A 24,864-nucleotide genomic window follows, 5' to 3' on the forward strand; every position below is an offset into this window, starting at 1 on the left:
CTCCCCGTAACCTTTGATCCCCTTACCAATCAAGAACCTATCTATCTCGATCTTAAATACACTCAATGACCTGGCCTCCACAGCCTTCTGTGGCAATGGATTCCATAGATTCACCACTCTCTGGCTAAAGAAGTTTCTCCTCATCTCTGTTCTAAAAGATCTTCCCTTTACTCTGAGGCTGTGCCCTTGGGTCCTAACCTCTCCTACTAGTGGAAACATCTTCCTCACGTCCACTCTATCCAGGCCTTTCAGTATTCTCTAAGTTTCAATCAGATCCCCCCTCATCCTTCTAAACTCCATCGAGTATAGACCCAGAGTCCTCAAACGTTCCTCATATGTTAAGCCTTTCATTCCTGGGATCATTCTCGTGAACCTCCTCTGGACCCTCTCCAGGGCCAGCACATCCTTCCTGAGGTATGGGGCCCAAAATTGCTCACAATGTTCTAAATGTGGTCTGACCAGAGCCTTATAAAGCCTCAGCAGCACATCCCTGCTTTTATATTCTAGTCCTCTCGGAATAAATGCCAACATTGCATTTGACTTCCTAACTACTGACTCAACATGCAAGTTAACCTTAAGAGAATCCTGGACTAGGACTCCCAAGTACCTTTGCACTCCAGATTTCTGAATTCTCTCCCCATTTAGAAAATAGTCTACGCCTCTATTCTTCCTACCAAAGTGCATGACCTCACACTTCCCCATGTTGTATTCCATCTGCCACTTCTTTGCCCATTCTCCTAACCTGTCCAATCCTTCTGCAACCTCCCCGCCTCCTCAATGCTACCTGTCCCTCCACCTATCTTTGTATCATCTGCAAACTTAGCTAGGATGCCCTCAGTTCCTTCATCTAGATCATTAATGTATAAAGTGAAAAGTTGTGGTCCCAACACTGACCCCTGCGGAATTCCACTAGTCACCAGCCACCATCCTGAGAAGGACCCCCTTATCCCCACCCGCTGCCTCCTGCCAGACAGCCAATCTTCTATCCATGCTTGTACCTTGCCTCTAACACCATGGGCTCTTATCTTACTGAGCAGCCTCCTGTGCGGCACCTTGTCAAAGGCCTTCTGGAAGTCCAAGTAGATAACATCCATTGGCTCTCCTTTGTCTAACCTACTCGTTACCTCCTCAAAGAATTCTAACAGATCTGTCAAGCATGACTTCCCTTTGATGAAACCATGCTGACTTTGCCCTATTTTACCATGCACTTCCAAGTATTCTGAAATCTCATCCTTACACTGTGACTTTCCCAGCATTCTCCTTCACAGCGCTCCTCAGGCTAACGCACCTTGTAGCCCCATTCATTCCTCTCTCTCCAGGCACCCCACATCCCAATCTGAACAGTCAACACTCGCACTCCCTTTCACCCATATCTCACAGTCACCCTCTAAAAATGTTGCCCGTCCATTCTCCTAACACAAGCTATTACCGTCACTCACAGCTGTCTGCTTTCTCTCCCTGCAGGAGAAGGGTGCGTAACTCGGAGGAAGGCAGTGACCTGGGGTCATGGTGGCCCTCCAGTGACAGGCACCTGGTCAGCCATTGGCAATGCATACCTACTGATTCACTGGAAAAACAGTCTTATTCACGAAGGTTGCAGATGTCAGTAATCACTTGCCATGAAACCCTGAGTCTCCTGAAGACTGGTTTTCACACATGTCAAGAGAGCTGATCCTTTGCCTGTACACCCTGTGGTGGGGGTCTCCCCTCCTTCCAGCTAGATCGCCATGTCCATCTCACCTGCCCTGTGGAGAGGCATGTGACTGAGGAGAAGACAACTGCTGCTGCTGGCTTTGCTCCTGCTGCTGTTGGCACTGGCATGTGCTCTGCTCTTGACTCTCAGCAGAGATAGCCAATGGAACTGTATAAGCTGCACCCATGCCATGTTGAAAGCTGGATAGGTGATGTGCTTGCCAAGAAGTTAACAATCGCCTGTCAAACAGTGAAATCACTGTGAGAGAAACAATACTGTGAACAGCAGTCTATGAATAGCCATGACTGGAGCACCTCAGTTGACACTGTTCAAAGCTGAAGCAGCTTGTTATTTTCACTGAAGAAGCTCTTCGTGCTGGTCACTGACCTCAGTGACCCAGCCGAGTTGCTGACAGGTCAGGGAATAGGTGCCCTGGCTGAAAAATCCAGGATAGGATTCAGGTTTGAAGCAGATCCTAATTGCATTCTTTACAACCTAAAACACCTCTTAATTCTTTACCTGACAGATCCAGGGGGGTTCTCCACTTGCCTTCAATCCCATCCCAGGGAAAGCCAAGTGGATGGAAGAACAGGATCTTGACCTCAGGTCAATTCCAACAATTTTCCACCCCAAACGCACCGAAACCAGCCTCTACCAGGCTGGAAAAATTCTGCCCAATATTTCTGCAAGGCACCAAGAGCATCAGAGGAGCTGGCCAGTGAGGCCAATTCCTGGAGTCTGGCCCCATGGGCCTGGCAGCAGTGCCACTGGAAGTTCAATTACCCATCAGGGGTGGGTCAAGTTCAGTGAGTGCATCTTCACATGACATCTCCAACTCACCACTCCACCAATGTGACACACTGCTCAATGCACCACACCCCCGTCACCAATCTCTAGCAGTCAAAACTCAGGCCTAACAGTTAGATACTCCATCTCACCCACATACAACTACCAAGGATGCCAGCCTCACACTCACCTCACACTGCCTCCACATATCTCCAGCTCCTCAGCTATGGGATACACATCATTCAAACATACTGCAACAAATTTATTAACATTCTCCCCTCTCTCCTGCAGGGCAAGGTAACCAATAAAAGGAGAAAGCAGAGCAGAAGCCAAGAGGGACAGGCACATCTACATTATCTAAGCCTCCTGATATGGTGCTCCACAATATGAGGTAGGTTGTGTCAGAGTCCCATGCATGCAGCATTGCCAAGAGTGTTCAGGATGACAGTATGTGCCTAGCTTACGCCCCTTTTTCAAAGTTGCAGATGGTGTGACCAGCACCTCTTGTTCTTCACCCCACTGTACTTCCCTCAGCCCAACCCTTTGTCATTCAGCATTTCTGCCTTCAGATAGCCAAGAACTGCCATCTGGTCAGCCATTGCATTCCCTTTATCAACTTTCCCTGTTGCTTCATCAAAAAATTCAATTAGATTAGTCAAGCACGATCTGGCTTTTACAAGTCTGTTAGCTCTCCTTAATTAACTCAAATTTTTCCAAGTACCTGTTAATTTCTCTCCTTATTATTGTCTCTGAAAACTCACTGCTGTTAAACTGACTGGCCTTTAGTTACCAGGAATGTCCTTACACCCTTTCTTGAACAAGCCGATCACATTTGTCACTCTTTAATCGTTTGGCACCTACCCTGTATCTCGAGGAGATTAGAAGATAACGGCAAGCCTTTTTTTTGCTATCTCCACCCCACCAGCCACTCCACCACCACCCTTTCTTTTGTAACTTGGGATGCAAGCCAAACGGACAGCTCAAAGCATATCCTTTCCACTACATCCTGCCAATCAATTTTCATCCTATCGATTTCCTCTACCATCTCCACCTCAGATATTTTATCAGCCTCCTCTTCTTTAGCAAGCACCTATTCTGTCTTATTTGTGGCAGAGCCTTCCAGCCACAGATCAGTTGTAACAGCCACCTATGTACCACTGGAGCCCTAACAATACCCCAGGTGATGAACATGGTCATCTTCACCTCAAAGGATGAACAAGGGGACCCACCCCTCCTTTTACTACCAGCTTACTATTTACATGCTGGTGGAAGATTTTTGGGTTCCCTTTATGTTAATTACCATTCTATTCTCATATTCTCTTTTTGCCACTTCACTTCCCCTCTCAACTTATTGTATTTGACCTGGTTCTCACTTGACAAATTTACCTGATATGCATTATATACCCTCTATTTTTTTTCAGCATATTTTCCAATTCCCTTATCATCCAAGGAGCTATGGTTTTAGTACTCTTAGCTTTCATCTTTGCCGAAATGTACCTAGCCTGTAACTGAAGCATCTCCTTAAAGATCACCCATTGTTCCATTACAGTTTTTTCCTGTCAATCTGTGATTCAATTGCACACTGGCTAGATCCCTCTCATCCCAGTGAAGTTAGCCCTCTTCCAATTTAGACATTTATTTCAGGTTGTTCCTTGCTCTTCTCCATGACTGATCCAGACCTTATGATGCAATGATCACTCTTAACCAAGTGCTCCCCCACAGCTACTTGGTCCACTTGACCCACTTCATTCCCCAGCACCAGGCCCAGCAATGCCTCCTTTCTAATTGGACCAAGGACACACTGGCCAAGGAAGTTCTCCTGAACACATTTCAGAATTCTTCCCCACCCATACCTTTACTCTATGTTATCCCAATCGATATTTGGGTAATTAAAGTTCATCAATATCATCACTATCGATCTTACACATCTGTCATTTTCCTGGAGATTTAAGCCGATAGAACATTCCCAGTAGCGTGATTATTTTTTTTTTGTTTTCAGACCCCCTTATGCCTTACAGATTATTTTGATTTAGCAATTTACAACCATATGTTTTACTAATAGTGGCTTAGCATAGTGAACTAGAGAGACTTATATAAAGAAGCCAATTAACACCTCTGCCATGTCCTGGGAGTTCATCTGAATCTGCCACAAGGAATCCTTTAACAACGCTATATATATCCTTTATTGTCTTCTGACCCCTACTTTGGTTACATTTTAAATGCAATACAAAAAACATTCTTATTCAGATACAAGACAGTCATGTGACAGGTAATGATCAATAATGAAACTGTAAGCAGTGTAGTATGAAGAGAAACTCAGAAATTCGATAATATCCTGTCAAATGTCTGGTTATTTATAATTACAGACTTATATGAAATAAGTACTTACTGCCCCACTTCCTGTAGCATGGGTGCTGGGCACAGGAGATAATTATCCGTCGCCATGATACTTGGTCTCTCAGCTGGAAAATGAATCATTGCATGAGTTCCTTATACTGAACTGTTTAATGAACTGACAAATATACGTGTTTCCAAAGGTATTAAATTTAACATTTTATTTTTTAAAAAGGGCATTAAATTTTGCAGCTAGAATGTCACAGATTAACAACAAAACGACACATACATTTTGGAAAATTAACTTCTAAAAGTTCAAGTAGAACAAAATAGACTAAATTTGATGGGTCCAAGGTAGAGAAAAATTGCATCTTTAATGACTTCTCTCTAAGAAATATACTTTCTCTGTTTAAAAAAAAGATGCTCAAGAAATTAATTCCTGTATTTCCAGAAACATTCGACCAATATAGGCTGGTTTTAATGCAGCCTGTCGCAGTGGGAAATATGGGAGTGTGGAAGGTGCTGACATGGGATTCCCAGCCACTGGCAGCAGGATGTAAATTAGGCTCATTAATGAGCCAATTAACATCCATTATCCATGAGCCCACTGCAATCCAGTGGTGGCTCAGGGATTAAACAGGGGTCGCATGGCTTTCCCATGCCCTCGAGCAGGCGGTCAGCAGGCCCTGTCAGGTTTGCAAGTGGCCTCCTGGGCCAGGGTCCCTCGTACTCAGGCATTCTGTGCCCAATTGAAGGACCTCAATTGGGCGGCGGCGGGGTGTATGGTGGCCGCTGAAAGACACCCACCTGCACTTGCCGCCAAATCCCCACTCCCGTGACTCCATCCCGCCCTCACTCACCTTTGGTCTGGGGTCCTACGATGACCCAAGGCCTTGGGAGGGTACACAGCCACCACCAGCCACCATTCCATTGGCACTTGCAGCAAAGATGAGCTGCTGCGTTCCAATTGGCCACCACCTCTCTGCGGGTGGGACTTCCGCCGCCAGTTGGGGGGAAGGCTGGCAGGTGGCCACTTTAGTGCTTAAATGGCACTTGATTCCAACAGGCCACTTTCACAGGGCATATAAGTATTCCCCATCAGTTCTCTGACCAGTAGGTGAGACCCCTGTCTGCCTGACAAAATCCCAACCTACGTTTTATTATATTTCTTTCATGGGAACGTGAACCTTGCCAGTGCACCACCTTCTTGAACCACTGCAGTCCATATGGTGTAGGTACATCCACTGCAATGATGGGAAGGGAATTCCAGGATACTGACCCAGCGACAATGAAGGAACGGTGATGTAGTTCCAAGTCAGGATGGTGTGAGATTTGGAGGGGAACCTGCAGATGGTGTTTAGTGTCTGGTACCTTTGTCCTTCTAGGTGGCAGAGGTCACAGGTCTGGAAGGTGCTGTTGAAGGAGTCTTGCTGAGGTGCTGCAATGCATGTTGTAAATGGAACACACTGCTGCCACCATGCATCAATATTGGAGGGAAAGAATTTTTTGTGGTGGACATGGATCAAGCAGGCTGCTTTGTCCTGGATGGTGTTGAGCTTCTTTGTGTTGTTGGAGCTGCACTCATCTAGGCGAGTGGAGAGTATTCCATCACACTCCTGACTTGTGCCTTATAGATGGTGGACAGGCTTTGAGGAACCAGGAGGCGAGTTACTCACCGCAGAATTCACAATCTCTGACCTCGTCTTGTAGCCACAGTATTTGTATAGCTGGTGAAGTTCTGTTTCTGTTTGATATGTAACCCCAGAATGCTGATGGTGGTGGACCTGGGGTTGGTAATGCCATTGAATGTCAATGGTAAATGGTTGGATTTTCTCTTGTTGGAGATGGTCATTGCCTGGCACTTGTGTGGTGTGAATGTTACTTACCATTTAGCATGCCAAACCTGAATGTAGGTACAGACTGCTTCAATATCTGAGGAGTTGTGAATGGTACTGAGCTGTGCAATCATCAGGGAGCATCCCCACTTCTGATCTTACAATAGAGGTAAGGTCATTGATACAGCAGCTGAGGATGGTTATGTCTAGGATACTACCCTGAGGAAATCCTGCAGCAATGTCCTGGGGCTGAGATGACTGGCTTCCATAAATCACAACCATCCACCTTGATGCCACATTCAGTCAAATGCCGCCACGCTGTCAAGGGCAAAAGGCAAAGCTGAAGCATTTACAACAATCTTTAGCCAGAAGTGGCTAATGGATGATCCATCTCAGCCTCCTCTGGAGGTGCCCAGCATCATAGATGCCAGTCTTCAGCCAATTCAATTCATTCCATGTGATATCAAGACGTGGCAGAAGGCACTAGATACTGCAGAGGCTATGGGCCCTCACAATATTCTGGCAATAGTACTGAAGACTTTTGCTCCAGAACTTGCTGCGCCCATGCCAAGCTGTTCCAGTCCAGCTACAACACTTGCATTTACCTAGCTATGTGGAAAATTGCCCAGATATGTCCTGTACGCAAAAGGCAGAACAAATCTAAACCAGCCAATTACCGCTCCATCAGTCTACTCTCCATCATCAGTAAGCTGATGGAAGGAGTCATCAATAGTGCTACCTAGTGGCACTTGCTAAGAAATAACCTGCTACTGACGCCCAGTTTGGGTTCCGCCAGGGCCACTAAGCTCCTGACCTCATTACAGCCTTGGTTCAAACATGGACAAAAGAGCTGAACTCCAGAGGTGAGAGTGACTGCCCTTGAATCAAGGCCACATTTGACTGAGTATAACATCAAGGAGTTCTAGTAACCTGGAGTAAATGGGAATCAGGGAGAAAACTCTCCACTGGTTGGAGTCATGCCTAGGACAAAGGAACATGGTTGTGGTTGTTGGAGGTCAATCATCTCAGCTCCAGGACATCACTGCAGGAGTTCCTCAGGGTTGTGTTCTCAGCCCAACCATCTTCAGTTGCTTCATCAATGAACTTCCTTCCAACATAAGGTCAGAAGTGGGGATATTCACTGATGATTGCACAATGTTCAGCACCATTCACGGCTCCTCAGATATTGAAGTAGTCCATGTCCAAATGCAGCAAGACCTGGGCAATATCCAGGCTTCGGCTGACAAGTGGCAAGTAACATTCACACCACACAAGTGCTAGGCAATGACCATCTCCAACAAGAGAGAATCTAACCATCGCCCCTTGACATTCAGTGGCATTACCATCGCTGAAATCCCCACTATCGACATCCTGGGGGGGGTTACCATTGCCCAGAAACTGAACTGGACTAGCCATATAAATACTGTGGCTACAAGAGCAGGTCAGAGGCTGCGAATTCTGCAGCGAGTAACTCACCCCCTGACTCCTCAAAGTCTGTCCACCATCTACAAGGCACAAGTCAGGAGTGTGATGGAATACTCTCCACTTGCCTGGATGAGTGCTGCTCCCACAATACTCAAGAAGCTCGACACCATCCAGGACAAAGCAGCCCACTTGATTGGCATCCCTTCCACAAACAGCCACTCCTTCCACCACCGACGTACAGTGACAGCAGCGTGTACCATATACAAGATGCACTGCAGGAACGCATGAAGGATCCTTAGACAGCACCTTCCAAACCCATGACTGCCACCATCTAGAAGCACAAAGGCAGCAGATAAATGGGAACACCACCACCTGGAAGTTCCCCTCCAAGCCACTCACCATCCTGACTTGGAAATATATTGTTGTTCCTTCACTGTCGCTGGGTCAAAATCCTGGAACTCCCTCCCTAACAGCACTGTGGGTGTACCTACATTGCATGGACTGCAGCGGTTCAAGAAGGCAGCTCACCAGCACCTTCTCAAGGGCAACTAGGGATGGGCAATGAATACTGGCCGAGCTAGCGACACCCACATCCCATAAGTGAATTTTTAAAAAGGCAGCCACAACTACCTCACCTCTTGAATTCAATTTTTAAAAAGGCAGCCACAACTACCTCACCTCTTGAATTTTGTCCATTTAGCACAGCGGTAGTGCCATATAACACAATTAACTGTATCCTCAGTGTGAAGATCGGCCTTCTTCTACACAAAGACTGTATAGTGATCTTTCCTGCCAATACTGTCATAAACAGATGCATCTGTGACAGGTAGATTGGCGAGGGTGAGGTCAAATAAATTTTTGCCTTCTGTAAGTTCCCCCACCACCTGCCACAGGCCCAATCTGGAATGTCCATCCTTCAGGACTCGCTCAGCTCAGTCAGTAGTGGTGCTACTGATCCATTCTTGATGACGGACATTGAAGCCCCTCACCCAGAGTACATTCGGTACCGTTGCTACCCCCACTGCTTTTTCAAAGTGGTGTTTAACATGGAGGAGCACTGATCCATCAGCTGAGGGGAGCTGTAGGTGATAATCGGCAGGAGGTTTCCTCACCCATGTTTCAGCTGATGCCATGAAACTTTATGGGGTCCAGAGTCAACGTTGAGGGCTCCCAGGGCCACTCCTCCTGACTGTATACCAAAGTGCCCCACCTCTGGTAGGTCTATCATGTAGGTGGGACAGGGCATACCCACGGATGGTGATAGTGGTGTCTGGGACATTATCTGTATGGTATGATTCCATGAGTGTGACTATGTCAGGCTGTTGTTTGACTAGTCTGTGGGACAACTCTCCCAATTTTGGCACAAGCCCCCAGATGTTAGTGATTTATAGTCCTACGTAATTATAGACATAATATTTATATGCATACTTACTTATAATGGTTGAAGCATTTATGTAGTATCTGCATAAGATCAGACCTGTGCCTCTGCCTGCCATGAAGCCATTTCCTCTTAGCACAACTTCAAATTCTTCTGCAAGTACAGAAATACCCAATTTATAGCAAGGACAATTTGAACATACTGCACAAGACAGTCTAAGCATCCTGGTTACTTCTGTGCAAGAAATACTGTAAGTTACTGAAACCAACCATAGGGCAACATATCTCACTAATTTGTGATTGTTGACAATAAGTATTCTCATTGAAGCATTTCTTCAATGACACTGATGATAAATAATGAACCTGGTTCCCTGACCCTGCTTGATATTCATATTGAGGAAGACTAAATCATGTGCATTTCCTTCAGGTAAGACCAGTTGGTGTTTGGGGGAGGTGGGGGAATCTTCTTTGAGAACAGCTCATTTCCTTTTGTTTAACAGCTTGTAAATTGTAAAATTGTAAATTTTCAAAGATTTTTTTTTACAGAAAGGGTAGTTAACCCATTACAAGTTTTGCTTCCAGTAGTTTGAAATATTATTTTCATATTAATAGCTGAATTATTTTGTGCCACACAAATACATGTCTTTGTAAAAATAAATTTGTAAATAGCTTGTACAAACACCAGTCTCAATTTTAACATTTTGGTGAATCATGGGAAGTGGTGATGTAACATGGCATCACAGTTAATCTGTGCTCAGATAAGCTAACAGGTAATCTTATTGGTCAGATAATTCAACAAGGGCACAATATAAAAGGAGCAAAACTTGTGGATCATAAGAGGACAGGTTCTGGTTACGAGAATTACTGAAAAGGAAGCAGTTTGATTAAGATACTCAAAATTATAACATCTGACCAGAAGTCAAGTTAATAAAAATCATAGATAAATAACATTCCAGAATGCTAGATCATTGGTAAATTAAAACGCTTGTTTTCCAGATATATGCTAAAATAATGAACAACCAAACTTACTCCACAGTTGAATAAGGCTTCCATTCTACTTCAATTACTGATGTGAAACTGGCAGGTAGCAAACAAAAGGCACAACTAACAAACTGCAGTAATGCTGTAGGTTACAAGTCACAAAAGTTACTTTTATCTTTGGGCGATATTGAATCAACCAGCCAATACACATTTACCCTGATCACCAATGAAAATGAAAATCGGTAAGGATGTATAACAGGCAGCTGGAATAATAATATTGATTGTTTTAAGCTACCAACCAAAGTCAAAATTATCTGAACCGTGTAGTAACATTGAGCAAGTAGGAGCATACGTACTCAGCACATTCGTGCTTACAAATGTTCAAAGATCTCCACTCCCAAGCAAATGAATGTTTAATACTTTGAGAGTAGATACATTTATCTATACACTCAACATGAAAAATATATAAACTTCCCAGGCTATCCAACGAACCAGTTTTCTAAAACAGCTTTGCGCAACAATTGTGTTCTACTACAATTTGTATAAAGGAAGATATCAATTTGCTTTAATGCAAAAAGGGAAACAGAAAATGCTGGAAAACCTCAGCAGGTCTGACAGCATCTGTGGAGAGAAAAACAGAGTTGACATTTCGAGAGCCATTCGGACTTTCTGATAGAATAAGCATGCTTCTGTTTATTCCCCCACATGAAGTTCAGGAATACAGCTAGACTCTAGGTCTTGAAGGATTTCTTATCTATTTGGATTAAATTTACCAAACACAAGTGGGATGAGTTGCGATTCAGATTATTGTAATACTAGCAGAGACCTGCAAAATATTTGTGGTGAAACCAGTATATTTACTGCAACAGTACTTTTTAAATCCCCATCCCATGCAATTCCATCCTTTCCATGCCATACTCGCCCCATTACTTTAATCTGTCTCATATGATCCCAGACCATTCTCCCATCACATCCTATGCTATTCCCATTCCCAATTATATCCCTCCAATGCCAACCCTTCCCCAATGAAACCAATTTCATACTTCGCATGTATTCATCCACTCACGTCTTCCCCACAACAACTTATATTTATATAAGGCCTTTAGCATAATAAAACATCCCAAGACGCACCATCTGAGCATTATAAAACAAAGTATAACACCAAGTCATATAAGCAGATATAGGTCAGATGACCAAAAGCTGGTCAAAGAGGTAGGTTTTAAGGAGTGTCTTAAAGGGGGAAAGCGAGGTAGAGAAGAGGAGAGGTCTGGGGAAGGTATTCCAGAGCTTTGGACTTTGGCAACTGAAGGCATGGCCACCAATGCTGGAGCGATTAACATCAGGGTTGCACAAGAGACCAGATTTAAAGGAATGCAGATATCTCGGAAGATTGTGGGAGTGGAGGAGATTACAAATATAGGGAGGGACAAGGCCACAGTAGGATTTGAAAACAAGAATGAGAATTTTAAAATCGAGACGCTGCTTGACAAGGAGTCAATGTGGGTCAGTGAGCACAGGGGTGATAGGAAACGGGACTTGATTAGAGTTGACACATGGACAACAGTGTTTTGGATGACCTCAAGTTTACGGAGCATAGAATGTGGGAGACCAACCAGGAGTGCTGGAAATAGTCAAGTCTAGAGATAACAAAGGCATGAATGAGGGATTCTGCAGCAGAGGAGCTGAGACAGGGGCAAAATCAGGTGATGTTACGGGGGTGGAAATGGGCAGTCTTAGTAATGTCACGAATATGAGGACATAAGCTCATCTCAGGGTCAAATGTGACACAAGGGGCCAAATTTTTGCTCCCAAGTCGGGTGCACAGAGTTGGGAAAATTCCCCAACTCTCTAAACCCAGCTCAGAAGAAACCTCCAACTCAGAACAAAAATCCAAACATTTGTGGGAGTGTTGCAGGTACTAACTGGAGTCGATGCAGAGGAAATGAAAGGGGCTGCCGGGTGTCGAGGCGCACTAGTTAAAAGGCATGCTCTGACACGCTGGGACTTTGTTATAGTTGCAATAAAAACAGTGAAATGAGAAACAGCCCTCCAGCCCTTAACCCTCACATCTCCTCACTCTCACCCCCCTCACACAATCCCCTCCCCCCATCCATGCCAACTCATGCCATCTCATGTTCCCCACCCAACTCTCATGGCCCTTCATACCCTCTATGGCAACCTATGCCCCTGTACCCACCCCCATGGCCCCCTCACATCCTCCATGTCTAACCAAGACCCCTACTCATTCCCATAGCCCTTTATAGCCCTATGCCAACTTAGTGCCAACTCACGCCAGACCATGACCCTCCACCCAACACCCTTAGCCCTTACACCCTCCATGCCAACTTACACAATATCCACCATGGGCAGGCCTCAGGAGCTATGTTAAGATTAAATAAAGCTCTAAGTATCTATTACATACTTCACTATATTAAAAACCTCTTATTATCAAAGCCCATTCAATACATTTTAATTCCTTTAAGTACTTAATCCCTTATAAAAATCTTAGCCCCACATCAAAGACAGCCAATCCCTTTATACCACTTGAAGCTGTCAACCAAACTAAGCTTACAAGGCACCCACTGTAAAAATGACAGGTTGTGGGAGTAGTCAAGCAGCATGAGTACTATAATGACAACCCTTAGGCTTATGTCAATAACTATATATTGAAATTGAAAGCACTGATATTTTTCTCAACTGAGGCTGTTTTCTCTCCAAAATTTAAAGAGCGGGGCATTTAAATGACTTGAGTGTTTAACAGTTACACAAACCTTATCCAGTTTTTATGCACATTCATGTCTGCTCTTACCAATCCCAAAGGAGCACCTGAACCTCTGCAAAAAGGTACCTGACCTCTCCAAAGAACTCTGATAAGTTTAGACCTTTTCCTCGAATTCGTAAATCCCACAAGCCGTATTTCAGAATCTTTGAATTTGAAAATTGCTTCTAACTAAAGGCAGCCGCGCTTTTAAATGTGTCTATGCTTCTGTGATCTGTGGATATGCAAAGTATGTGTAACCCCTGTACCACCAACTCCCCACCACCACCACCTCCCCAACCCCAGCGAAAATACTGGTTCAGGGCTTCCAGAATCAGGGCTCTGACACCATACTGCCTATGGAGCCCTTCCTTCTTTGTGAAAATTTGGGCCAAATTTTGCGAACAGACTGGCTTAATCTAAGACTATTGTCACGGAGAGGGATGGAGTTGGTAGTTAGGTAACAGAGTTCGGACCAAGGATCGAATGGTTTCAGTCTTAACAATATTTAAATCTAGGAAATTTCTTCTTATTCAGCACTGGATGTCAGGTAAGTAGTCTTATAATTTAGCAAGACTGGAGGAGTCGAGAGAGTGGTTGACTCCCATGCATACCATACATAGTTAACAGAATTCAGTACTTTATTATTCCCATCTTGTAAATTATTTCTACTGCATTAAATAAGTACAACCTTTAAAATAAAACCCTGTGCTCTTATAGGACCAATTAAATGCAAAATACTTTAGTACTGAAGTTTTCAAGAAGCATCATTTGGTGATCTTTGTTGAGGATTCTGAATGGGAAGACAAAAAACAGAAGGAGTGTAGAAAACTGCGAGAACTAATTAAAAAAGGAATATCAGGAAGTTTAATTGGAACATAAATATAATTTCAACAAGATTCTTAAAGCAATGAAGGAGAACCATAATTCTGCATTGAAACAGGAGAAAGACAACTCGAATGTTTGCTAGCTGCGACCTTTTTCTTCAAATTTAGACATTAAGGAAACCATACCTCCGAAAAAGAATGGACATCAGAAGGTAAAATCTGAACAGGGTGATCCAAAGACTAAGTTAAAAAGCCAACACCCTGATGACAATGGAAAATCTGGTTTTAAAGAAGAACCAAAGGAAATACTGAATTCAGAGGGTAAAAAGCATTACGACAGATGATTTCTTCTGAGTCTATTGAGTCTGCTGGTATTCAAAAACCAGAGGCATTATCAGAAGTCAGCAATATTGTACTTGTCATCAATTGTGCCATCTTTTAATCAAGGACGTGGAAACAATGTGAACTGTAATCGTCATGAGAATGGCGCTACTAGCAGCGAAACTACTTCTTCATCATTTGAGAGGAAAGACTTTAAGAATCGCTGTAAAAAGGACTTGAAACCTTAACTGTTACATGTATTTGATTGATACAGGTCGAACATCATGACACTGCCAAGATGGACTGTTTATTGGAAAATCTAACAGCATAGGGAAAGAATGTTACTTGTACTGCGTAGAATGGTATAATTTGTTAAATTTTGGATAATGTTTATGAAAACTCATCATTATGGCGATGCCTTTTCATTATTTAGATGGAGGTGTTACAATTATGAGGTTTATAAGATTATGATGTTTTGGGGCTGTATTTTTAAATTTAGGGTAAAATGAAGGGAGGTCATGTTACCTGTTCTGAAGTCTGCCTGACAATATGCCTGGGTAGTTTGATTATTAGGGATCAAAGGAAGGCTTAGAGATTGTTTTACTGGGAAGAAGATGCAAGGTATTTACGTTTGGAGACAACGGTAGCAGCCTGTTTGCCAACAATGGAGACTGTGAGCCTCCCAAAGTCCCAGAAAGGTGTTGCATATATTGGATTGTAAGCATGTGCTGAAAACTGTTCATTTACTTCTCAGAGGAGGAGGGTTGGGGTCCAGAATAACTAATCAGAATTTTTACCTGTATGTAAGACTAATGGGTTTCATGTTGCTATGCGGAAGAGTGCAGAGGAAGCCACTTTTGAGATCAGTTTACAGGCTTCCCTACAAATCAATGAACATCACAGGCAGTTTGTGTAGTCAGCCGAGAAAAGAGGCCCCTTGGCTTTAGGAACTGCCACAACCAGCTGCAGGAGGAAGACGTTCTCTAGTGGAAGAGACACATCCTGTAGCCATCTAAAGATTCTGGGAGATTCGTCCTTATGTGGCCAGAGAGGTAGAATCATCAGGACAGGTTTTGCTGCTGGTAGTAGATTAAGGAAACTCTCTAAATACCAAGCAAAGTGCGTGGAGGCAATCATCTGAAGAATCTACCTGAAACAGGGAAATGCAAACCCATTGGAAACTGGGAGCAACTGTGGACGGTTTGCAATAAGGAATATAATTCCATGAAGTGTGAGATCTGTGATAAATATAAACGGGAAACATTCCTTTCATACCTTAAAGTATAAGTTGCCCATAAAAAGAAAATGGAGTCCAGTCAATAGTGTTATTTTAGTCATCCATTACACTCAAAGGCTAGGAAACCCACCACCCCCCCCCCCCACTACCCCCACCCAGGTGGGCACGTACCCGACCCGAGCATGCATAAAATCGTGCGAGATGAAGTCGGGCGAACATCCCCATGTCATTGCGCACTCATGCGATATTTCGCTCAGCAGGCACACATGGCAGTTGGAAGAGCGCCCGCCCACAACCGTTAAGTGATTTTTCGTGGCCCGTCCAACCTTATGGTTGGCAGAGGGGCCAATCGGCCAGGTGGGCTTCACATTTTTGATGAAACCACATCCAAGTGTGGGATGAAATCCCCGTTAGGATTTAAAATAAAAAGAAATATCTGGGAATGGTTTTTTTTAAATGAGGTCTGCTTTCAGGGGCTTGATTGTGCTGCATGGACATGTTTTGTAGCATTGTTGTGCTTTATTTTATTATTTGGAGATCTGCAGCTCCCTGAGGCAGCTGTCTGCCTTCAGAGAGCTCAGTGGAAAGGCTCACCCGCACCCGTGGTGACATCGGTGCCCAGCCTCTTCGCCCACACCGGCAGGGCAGAGCTTTCATCCGGGCGCATTTCATGCCGGCTAGCCATTAATTGGACAGCCAGCGTGAAATCGCGGTCAGAGGCCGATCGCAGTCGGGGGACAGTTTCCTGTCCACTCCCGTGCTCGCTGATTGCACGTGCTCAACTGGCTCAAAATTCAGGCCAAAGCTTTAAAACATGAAATCTTGTGATTCATCTTCTTTAGCTATAAACTGGAAGTTTAAATTTCTTTTGAAACGTTACCAGTTTCCACAGGGATCATAACACAGTGCTATATATAGGCCAGGATTTTACATTGGTTGGGCGGGCTCAGCAGGAGCGGGCAGGGGCGGTCATGGAGCCAACCACTGCCCGCAATCGGCTCCGCACTGTGATTTCATGCGGGCCAATTAAGGCCTGACCTGCATGGGTCGTGAGCGGTAGCGCTCAGCGCTGCCTGTGCGGGCAGGGGGGAGGAGGGAGAGTCGGGTCCAGCGCTTTCTCGTGCATGCACACAAAAGAGCGCTTCAATCACCTTGAGGCACGGAGCTGCCTCAGGGACATTGAAGCGCTTTTTAAAAATATATATGAGTTAAGTAAAAATTTAATGAAACATGTCCCCTCATGTGATTGTGTCACATGCAATGGGACATGTTTTTATTTTCAAAATAAAATTTTTATATAATCATGCTTTAGGAAATCTTATCCCGCTCATGGGTGAGGTTTCCTAAAAAACGTAAAAGCTGCTTTTGGACTTTTTGCCTGCCCGCCAACCGTAAGGTTGGATGGGCAGCGTAAATTTGAAGTTAATTAGTTCATAAATGGTCTTAATAGGCCTTTCAATTATTGAAACATCGCGAGACAGCGCGATGACTTCGGGACGCACGCCTGATGTCATCGCGTGTCATTTTACATTCCGGCGTGTCGGGCACGCGCCTGCACGCCAATGTAAAGTTCTGCTCATAGTATCAGCAGACAGCTAAAGAAGAAAGTAGCCCACATTAAAAAGAAAAAAGTAGTACCAAAATATTATGAACAGGTAGATGGTCCAAGGCTGCACGGCACAAAGGGAGAATTTTCCCCATGTCGGGCGGGCCAGTCGGGAGCAGGTGCGGACCTGATTGCCGCCTGCCATCGGGTCTGCAGCGCCAATTTACACAGGTGAGCTAATTAAGGCCCGCCCAGTGTACTTCACGACTCCCGTGCACAGTGCGAGTGGGCAGGCAGCAACGGGCGTGCTCAGACCACCGGGTCCAATGACAACCTGGCGGCCTGTATAAATGTAGGCCTGGCAGCCTTCGAAAGGCTGCTCACAATGGCTGGAAGAATGGCTCTGCAGAGGGGCAATGTTGGTGATGCAAGTCCGGAGGGTAGGCCATCGAGGCAGGCCAGGCCAAAGGGTTGGCCAGCAGGGCAGTGTGCCCCTTGTTTTTCAGACAAGTGCCTCGCTGCCCTCCTGGAGGAGGTGGCAGCGTGACAGGAGATCCTTCTTCCGAGGGACAGGAGGCGGAGGCCTCCCCACCTGACCAAGCTTGTGTGGGAGGAGGTGGCCGAGATTGTGAGCTCCCATGATGTGGTACAACGCACATGGCTCCAGTGCGGCAAAAGATTCAATGATCTCCTGCACTCAGGAAGGGTGAGTATCATGTTGCCTCAAGTCACTTAATGCAGTGTCACCCTTTCCCCCAAACCCACAACACCCCCCACACCCCCGCCAACTCTGAGTACAGTAACGGCATTGAATCCCTCATGGCATGTATCGCTCGCTGGGTGTGCCAGCAGATATTGCCCATGTTCAGTTCACCCTGAGAGGGTTGAGCTAGGATGTGTTCTGCATCCGCAGCATGTGTGACACTGACACCCAGAGTATAGAATGGGGGTGAAAGTCAAGGGTCTGCACCTAGGCAAAGTGCTGGAACTGGGAAGCATGTCAAAGTCAGGGTGCTAACATGCTGGGAAGGGAGTTTCCAGGTGGCAGGGCACCAATCCATCTGCTGGTTTTTGCGCTCCACGTGCTTGTACCTCCTTGCTTAGCAAAGTAAAGTCCACATGTGAAGGAGGCAGCATTTGGGCAAGGGGGAGGGGTGGAGTCAGCCCTGTCTTGTTTGGGTGAGTGTGCAGCAGCTGCGGGGTGATGAAGAACCGGAGCTCTGCAATGTCCCACTCTGGCTGGGTTGGCAGGGATGCGATGGGAATTCAGGCGCAGGCTGGACTAATCAATGCTTTTCTCTCCTTTTCAGGAGAAGACTGCACACAATGCGAACAGGCGGAGGCCAGGCCCAGTTGGCCATTCTAACACCTTTCGAGCAGCAGGCCATGGATCTGGAGAGGCGCCATGCCCCCAGGTCCACCGGTGGCGATGAGGCTGGGGTGCCATGGGGAGGTATGTTTGGCAAGCACTCAGGTCACCATGTGTGTCACAGTAGCCATGGCACTGCTGAATGCTCAGTGATTGAAGTTAGCAACATGGGTTGACCATTGATTATGGAAGGATGAGCGCATAATGATCCAGGGGGACAGGCATGTAAATTGACATTGTCTGCGCTGTAACCAATCAAATGTCCATGTTCTTCCTTTCAGTATCACCGGAGCAGGGCCAGGAGGAGGAGGCAGAGGGCCCAGCCCTGAAGCCCCCGAGCAAATCCACTCACCAGCGTCACACCATTTCTGCCAGGCAGGCATCAGCACAGATACTAGCACCACGATGGGAATTAGATCTTCGCTAGTGTCCCGGGGCACAGCGGTGAGGGCACTTCACACTTGCTTGAGGTGCGGGCAGAGACAGAGAGTGCCCAGGGCGCTGACAGTTGGAGGGCTGCTGGGGACCAGGTACATGCTCAGTCGGTGGCTGATGATTTCCCTCTGGTGTCGTCCGTGAGGCAGCAGACACTGGAAGTGCAGTGGGATATGCATGAGGATCTGGTGGAGATACATGAGGCTATGCGTGGCATGGTGCCTGTGCTTGAGGAGTCCAAGCGGAGCATCACCGTTGCAATGGGCCTCATAGCCGAGCGCTTCTTCTGTGGAGAGAGTGGCGACTCCAATGGAGAGGCTCCTCCAGGAGAACAATCGGGTCCTCCTGGGGTGGCGCTCGGACCTGCAAGCCCTCACAGCGGCATTGACCTCAGCTGGTCAGTGCCAGTGTGGGAGAAGGTCTGGGTGCCAAGTATCCCAGCTCGGTGCCCATTCATCTACGGTGAGCAGGGAGGTCCGAAGCGACCTCACATCAGCGCAGCAGCTGCCTGTCATCTCTGTGGGCTCCTCTCAGGGCGCTCCGGATGAGGGCAGCAGCTACTCCGCCCCTCTGCCAGTGACCGTGGCATCCGATGAGGCTGCAGCGACTGGGAAGAAGCCAGCTGTGCAACTAGCACTCCCTCCCAGGCGGGGCCATCAAATGCTTCGCAGGCCAGAGGACGTCTGCCAAGGTCATCGAGGCCAACAGGACAGCACAGTGAGCAGGCTGTCTCTGATGCCAGTGCCAGCGAGGAGACAGCACCTAGACGTAGCACCCGTCAGCGTAAATTTAAGGCACCTTAGGCACACCACGGGTTTCTCACTGGTGCTTTTATGTTGGCCCACAGTACTGAGTCGAAGACTTGGTTTGATGTGCAACACCGTTTTTCTTTTGCTTTACGAACTTACTTTAGTTTACTCAATAAATTTTGATGTGTTGCCATGCCTCAGGGTGATTCCTTACTTCCGCATGTGCACGGGAAGCCATGATGTTGTGAGTGAGTTGTTTGACATTGAGCTTTATTGACAAGGGCCTTAGCTAATGTTCTTATCCAGGCAGATTTTGCTCTCAGGTATCGAGTATGGAGCCTGCAGCCCTGGCGTGTGTTGGATGTCCATCTGTGTTGGGCTAGCTAAAGGTTCTTTGGATTAAAGTCCCCCGGGTGTCCCTGCCTCCCTGGAGTATGCCCGGGTCAACGTTTACCCCCTCAGCGTTCTCCTGTGCGTGCTCATCCTCAGACTCATTGCTGGACTCATCGTGTGCAGTCAGAGCAACTGCGTCCACATCTTCCTCGTCCACTGCATCCCCCCTTTCCAGCACCGGATTGTGGAGAGCGCAACATACAACCACTATCAGTGACACACGATCTGGGGGGTAGTGGAGTGCGCCCCCTGAGTGGTCCAGGCATCGGAAGCGCGTCTTGAGGAGACCGATGGTTCTCTCCACCACAGCCCTTGTGGAGGCATGGCTCCTATTGTACCGCTGCTCAGCTTCTGTTCTTGGATGGCGGAGAGGCGTCATGAGCTACCTTCTGAGGGGATAGCCCTTGTCACCCAGCAGCCAGCCATCAAGCTGGGCTGGAGCACTGAAGAGCCCCGGCACCTGGGAGTGTCTGAGGATGTAGGCATCCTGGGAACTGCCTGGATACCTTGCACAGACTTGTAGAATCTGCATCCTGTGATCACACACTATCTGCACGTTCATGGGGTGGAAGTCCCTCATGTTGATGAAGGCACCGGGCTCACCTGCTGGCGCCTTGATGGCCACATGTGTACAGTCTATTGCACCCTGGACACGGGAGAAGCCAGCAATGGCCACGAAGCCTCTGGCTCACTCAGCCTCACTGGCATTGTCCCAGCTGTAGTGGATGAAAGTTAATGCACGCCTGAATAGAGCGTCTGTGACCTGCTTGACACAACTGTGGACAGGTGACTGGGAGACTCGGCAGAGATCACCCACCGACCCCTGGAAAGAATCGGAGGCATAGGAGTTGAGGGCAGCTGTGACCTTTAGAGCCACTAGAATGGGGTGTCCACCCACACAGTTTGCGGAGATCTCAGGGCCTATCATCTGACAGATGGAGGTGACTGTCTCCCTTGGGAGTAGGAGCCTCCTTTGGCACTGCACCTCAGACATATTGAGGTAGCTGCATTATCGCCTGTAAACCCTGGCAGCAGGATATTGGCATCTTCTGTGGCCCCTTCTGCCTTGCACTTCCTGTTGGCCCTGCACCCCTTGTGCCTGCACCTCTCCTTCCAAAGGTGGCTTCCCTGGAGGCTGAATGTGGACTCCTGGTCTCCTCCCCCTTCTGGCCTTCCCTTCCTACCTTCCTCCTCAGGGGAGGTGCCTCTGATGGAGAGCACAACTCCCATTTCCAGGCTAAGGGAAGCTTCCTGAAAGCTGCAGGCCTCAGAAATGATTTCTACTGTAGAGTCCTGACAAAGGCTTTTACTCCTGTCCAAGCAGTTGGTATGAGTTTTCAAGTATTCCTGCTCACACAGGCAAGTATCAGTAACTTTCACACTTAAATACCTGAAAGATAACATTCGCAACCCCACTCACCCCTCTTATCCTGCCCATGGATGAGGTTTATACAAATGTCTCCTACCTGCCTGCCTGTTGTGCCTGTGCGATGTCCTGAAGATCGCTTGGGCTGCGAAAAATCAAATTCAATTGCTGCCTCAAGGGCCTTAACTGGCCCATTAATTGATGGCGGGCATGCATCCGAACTTATAGTGCGCCTGCCTTCCCAAATATTGTGATGGGCACGGTGATGTCGGGACGCTCGCCGCCATCATCGCGTTTCATTTTACGCGCGGGCGTGCGGGACCCATCCTGTACGCCAACAGGAGAATTCTGGCCAAAATATTACCTGGAGCAGCTATCAGGGAGCTGCAGTTTTTTTAAGCTGAGTGCTAAAGTCAGGAATTTAATGCAAGTTGGGGAAAGAGATGTTCCTTTTTATTCAATTTTTTTAAATCTCCAATCGTTTGGTGTATGTTTGTCTTTTGTGTCTGAGCTGTGAAACAACAACTTACAAATACACTCTTAAATTAGTAGCTAATTAACTAGTCAAACAAATAAATAAATAAATGAGGTTAGATGGACATCGCAGAGAAGGTGGTGTGCCATAACTGCTCAATATGGAAGACTGAGCTGTAGTTCCGGATTACTATATCTGCGCTAAAAGCAGCTTGAGCAACTTTGGCTCAGAGTTGTTGAGCTGGAGTCCGAGCTGAAGACATTGCAGGGCATCAGGGAGGATGTGGGTTACCTGAACATTTTATTTCAGTAGGAAGTCACACCCCTTTGGTTAAGTAGAACTTTAGAGTTAGTCAATGGTCAGGGACAGGAAGGTGTAATTGCGCATCAGGCAGGTATAGGGATCCAGCTGATAGCGATGGAGGAGCTCGGCCTTGACTTTGACCAACATGTACGGAGTGCTTGCTACCCATGTGGATGAGCGCAAGGGGGCAGGATGGATGAGAAAATTGCACCATAGTGTGGGAAGCCATTCAAGCAGGGGAAGCAAACGGAATGTGGTAGTGATAGAGGACAATATCGTTAGGGGAATAGATAATGTTCTCTGCAGCCACAAATGGGAATTCTCAAGGTTTGTTGCCTGCCCAGTGCCAGGGTTAAAGACATCTCCTCACGGCTAGAGATAAACAAGGAGTGGGAGTAGTAAGGTCCAGTTGCTGTGATCCACATAAGAATCAACAGCATAGATAGAACTAAAAATGCTATTTTACTGAGAGTTTCAGCAATTATAGTCCAAATTAAAACGCAGAACCTCATAGATAATAATCTGTGGATTGTTATCTAAACCATGTGACAAATGGCATAAGGTCAAGCAGATTAGAGAATTAAACAGATGACTCAAAGAGTGACATGGGAAGAAGGGGTTTCAGTACATGTATTGAAGGCACTGGAGGCACTACAGGGAAAAGAGGGAGCTGTCCCATTGGGATTGGCTCGGCATCCTGGAGATTCATATAACTAACTTTGAAATAAAAAGGGTGGAGGCGGAGTCAGCTGAAGGGAGATTTAGAAATCTAAAAAGAAAGAAATCAAGGCAATAAAGTATTGTAGCAATTTAAGTAGACAAGCAGAGTGGGACAGGAAGGGACAGAGAGTTTAATGCTAATAGTGCACCAGCAACTGAGGTCCACACACAGAGAGCAGTGGTAAAAAAAATCTAAAGTTTCTTTATCTAAATGCATGAAGCATTCATAACAAGATAGATGAACTAGTGGCACAAATAGAGATAAATGAGATTGATATAATCGCCATTATAGAGGCATTGTTGTAAGATGATTAATGTTGGAAATAAATGTTCTAGGATAGGCAACATTTTAAAAAGACACGCAGAATGGAAAAAGGATGAGTTGCCCTGATAATAAAGGATGACATAAAGTCAGTAATAAGAAAGGATCTTGGCTCAGATGATCTGGAAATGGAACCGGTATGAGTGGAGATTAGGAATAACAAGGGTCCAAAAACATTGATGGGAGTAGTTCATAGGACCCTGAACAATAGCTAGACCATTGAGCAGAGCATGTAGCAAGAATCACTTGGAACTTCTAACAAAGGCAATATCATAATCATGGAGGATTTTAATCTTCGTATAGACTGGGCAAATAAAATTGGCAAAGGTAGTCCAGAAGATGGGTTTGTAGAATGCTTTCATGACAGCTTCCTAGACCATTATGGAACCAACAAGGGACAAAGCTATTTTAGGCCTAGCATTGTGTAATGAGGCAGAGTTAATTAGTAATGTTGTCATTTGAAGATCATGGAGGAAAAAGAGTGATCAGAACACAACTGAATCCATATTAAGTTTGAGAGCAACATTCTCCAGTCCCAAACAAGATTCTTAAGCCTAAACAAAGCCAATTCAGTAGGTATGAGGGGAAAACTGGCCAAGGTTGATTACATAAATAGATACAAGATATGGCAGTAAATAACCAGTGGGAAACAAATCAAAAATGTGTTCTCCGATGCCGATGATTTTCAGAGCTTCCTCCACAGGGTCACAAATTATCAGCATATTTTTTCTGACAATAACAGCCTATAACTACTCTCCTTTGTAAATATCCCCATGTAATATAAAATATTTCCTAATTTGATACCTGATTTAAGCTGGGTTAAATAACTCTTAGTAACAAAAGCCCCAGCATTCCATATTTTCTTAACCCACAAACCCATCTCGGTTAAGGAAGCTCCCAGCCACCATATCTTTGTTTCAGGAAAAGGCAAGGACATGGTGGAGGGGGCAACTGAGGCAGGTGGACAGTGAGACCTGCTGGCTCAAAGGCCCACCTCTGTTTTTTGGGACATTGGCCCAGTTGTAATCATGAGGGCTGAAAGATGTGGTGGCTGGGAGCCTCCTTAACGGAGATGAGTTTGCGGGTTAAGAACTTATTCAACTCGCGTTTCCCATCACCTTCATGCAAACCTGGCCCAGAGGGGTGGAAATTCATCTGGTTTCACATGGGGGTGCAGAATTGGCAGTGGACAGGCAGCATGCACCCCAACCTGAAGACCAGAAATCAGGTCACGTGGCCTCCATAGGCAGCTCACCTATTTCAGCTTTTTGAAATTCGTGCCGTTTGCTTTAATTGAAAGCGCCCAATAGCCTGGGAGGAGTGGTAACAACAAAGGGATGGTGGGCGGGATAACAATCTCATTACTATGGAGTAGGATGCATGGAGAAATTAGAGTACAAGCGACTCTGATTGTAAGAGTTTCTACAGGTATTTAAAAAGGAAATGTGTTAGCTAAAGTGAGCATTGGTCCTCCAGAGAGTGAAAATGGACAATTAATAAAGGAAAATACGGAAACGGCGGATGAATTGAACAGATACTTTGCATCTGTCTTCATTGTAAAGAATACAAATAACATCCCAGAAATAATTGTGAATCAGGGGGTGAAAGACAG

The 24,864-nt window shown here is 46.0% G+C and overlaps 1 protein-coding gene across 1 annotated transcript in view; it reads right to left on the reverse strand.

Moving 5' to 3' along the window:
- The window catches only part of antxr2a (ANTXR cell adhesion molecule 2a), a 303,824-nt gene that overhangs the window by 192,021 nt on the left and 86,939 nt on the right, over positions 1-24,864 (reverse strand). Inside the window, exons 9-10 of the mRNA XM_078543719.1 lie at positions 9,506-9,604; positions 4,869-4,941 (exon numbers count right to left, since the gene is read on the reverse strand). Coding sequence (XP_078399845.1) covers positions 4,869-4,941; positions 9,506-9,604 — 172 coding nt within the window. The remainder of the gene's footprint in view (positions 1-4,868; positions 4,942-9,505; positions 9,605-24,864) is intronic.

This window comes from Cetorhinus maximus, chromosome 1 (assembly GCF_964194155.1).
Source record: "Cetorhinus maximus chromosome 1, sCetMax3.hap1.1, whole genome shotgun sequence".
Classification (NCBI taxonomy): Eukaryota; Metazoa; Chordata; class Chondrichthyes; order Lamniformes; family Cetorhinidae; genus Cetorhinus; species Cetorhinus maximus.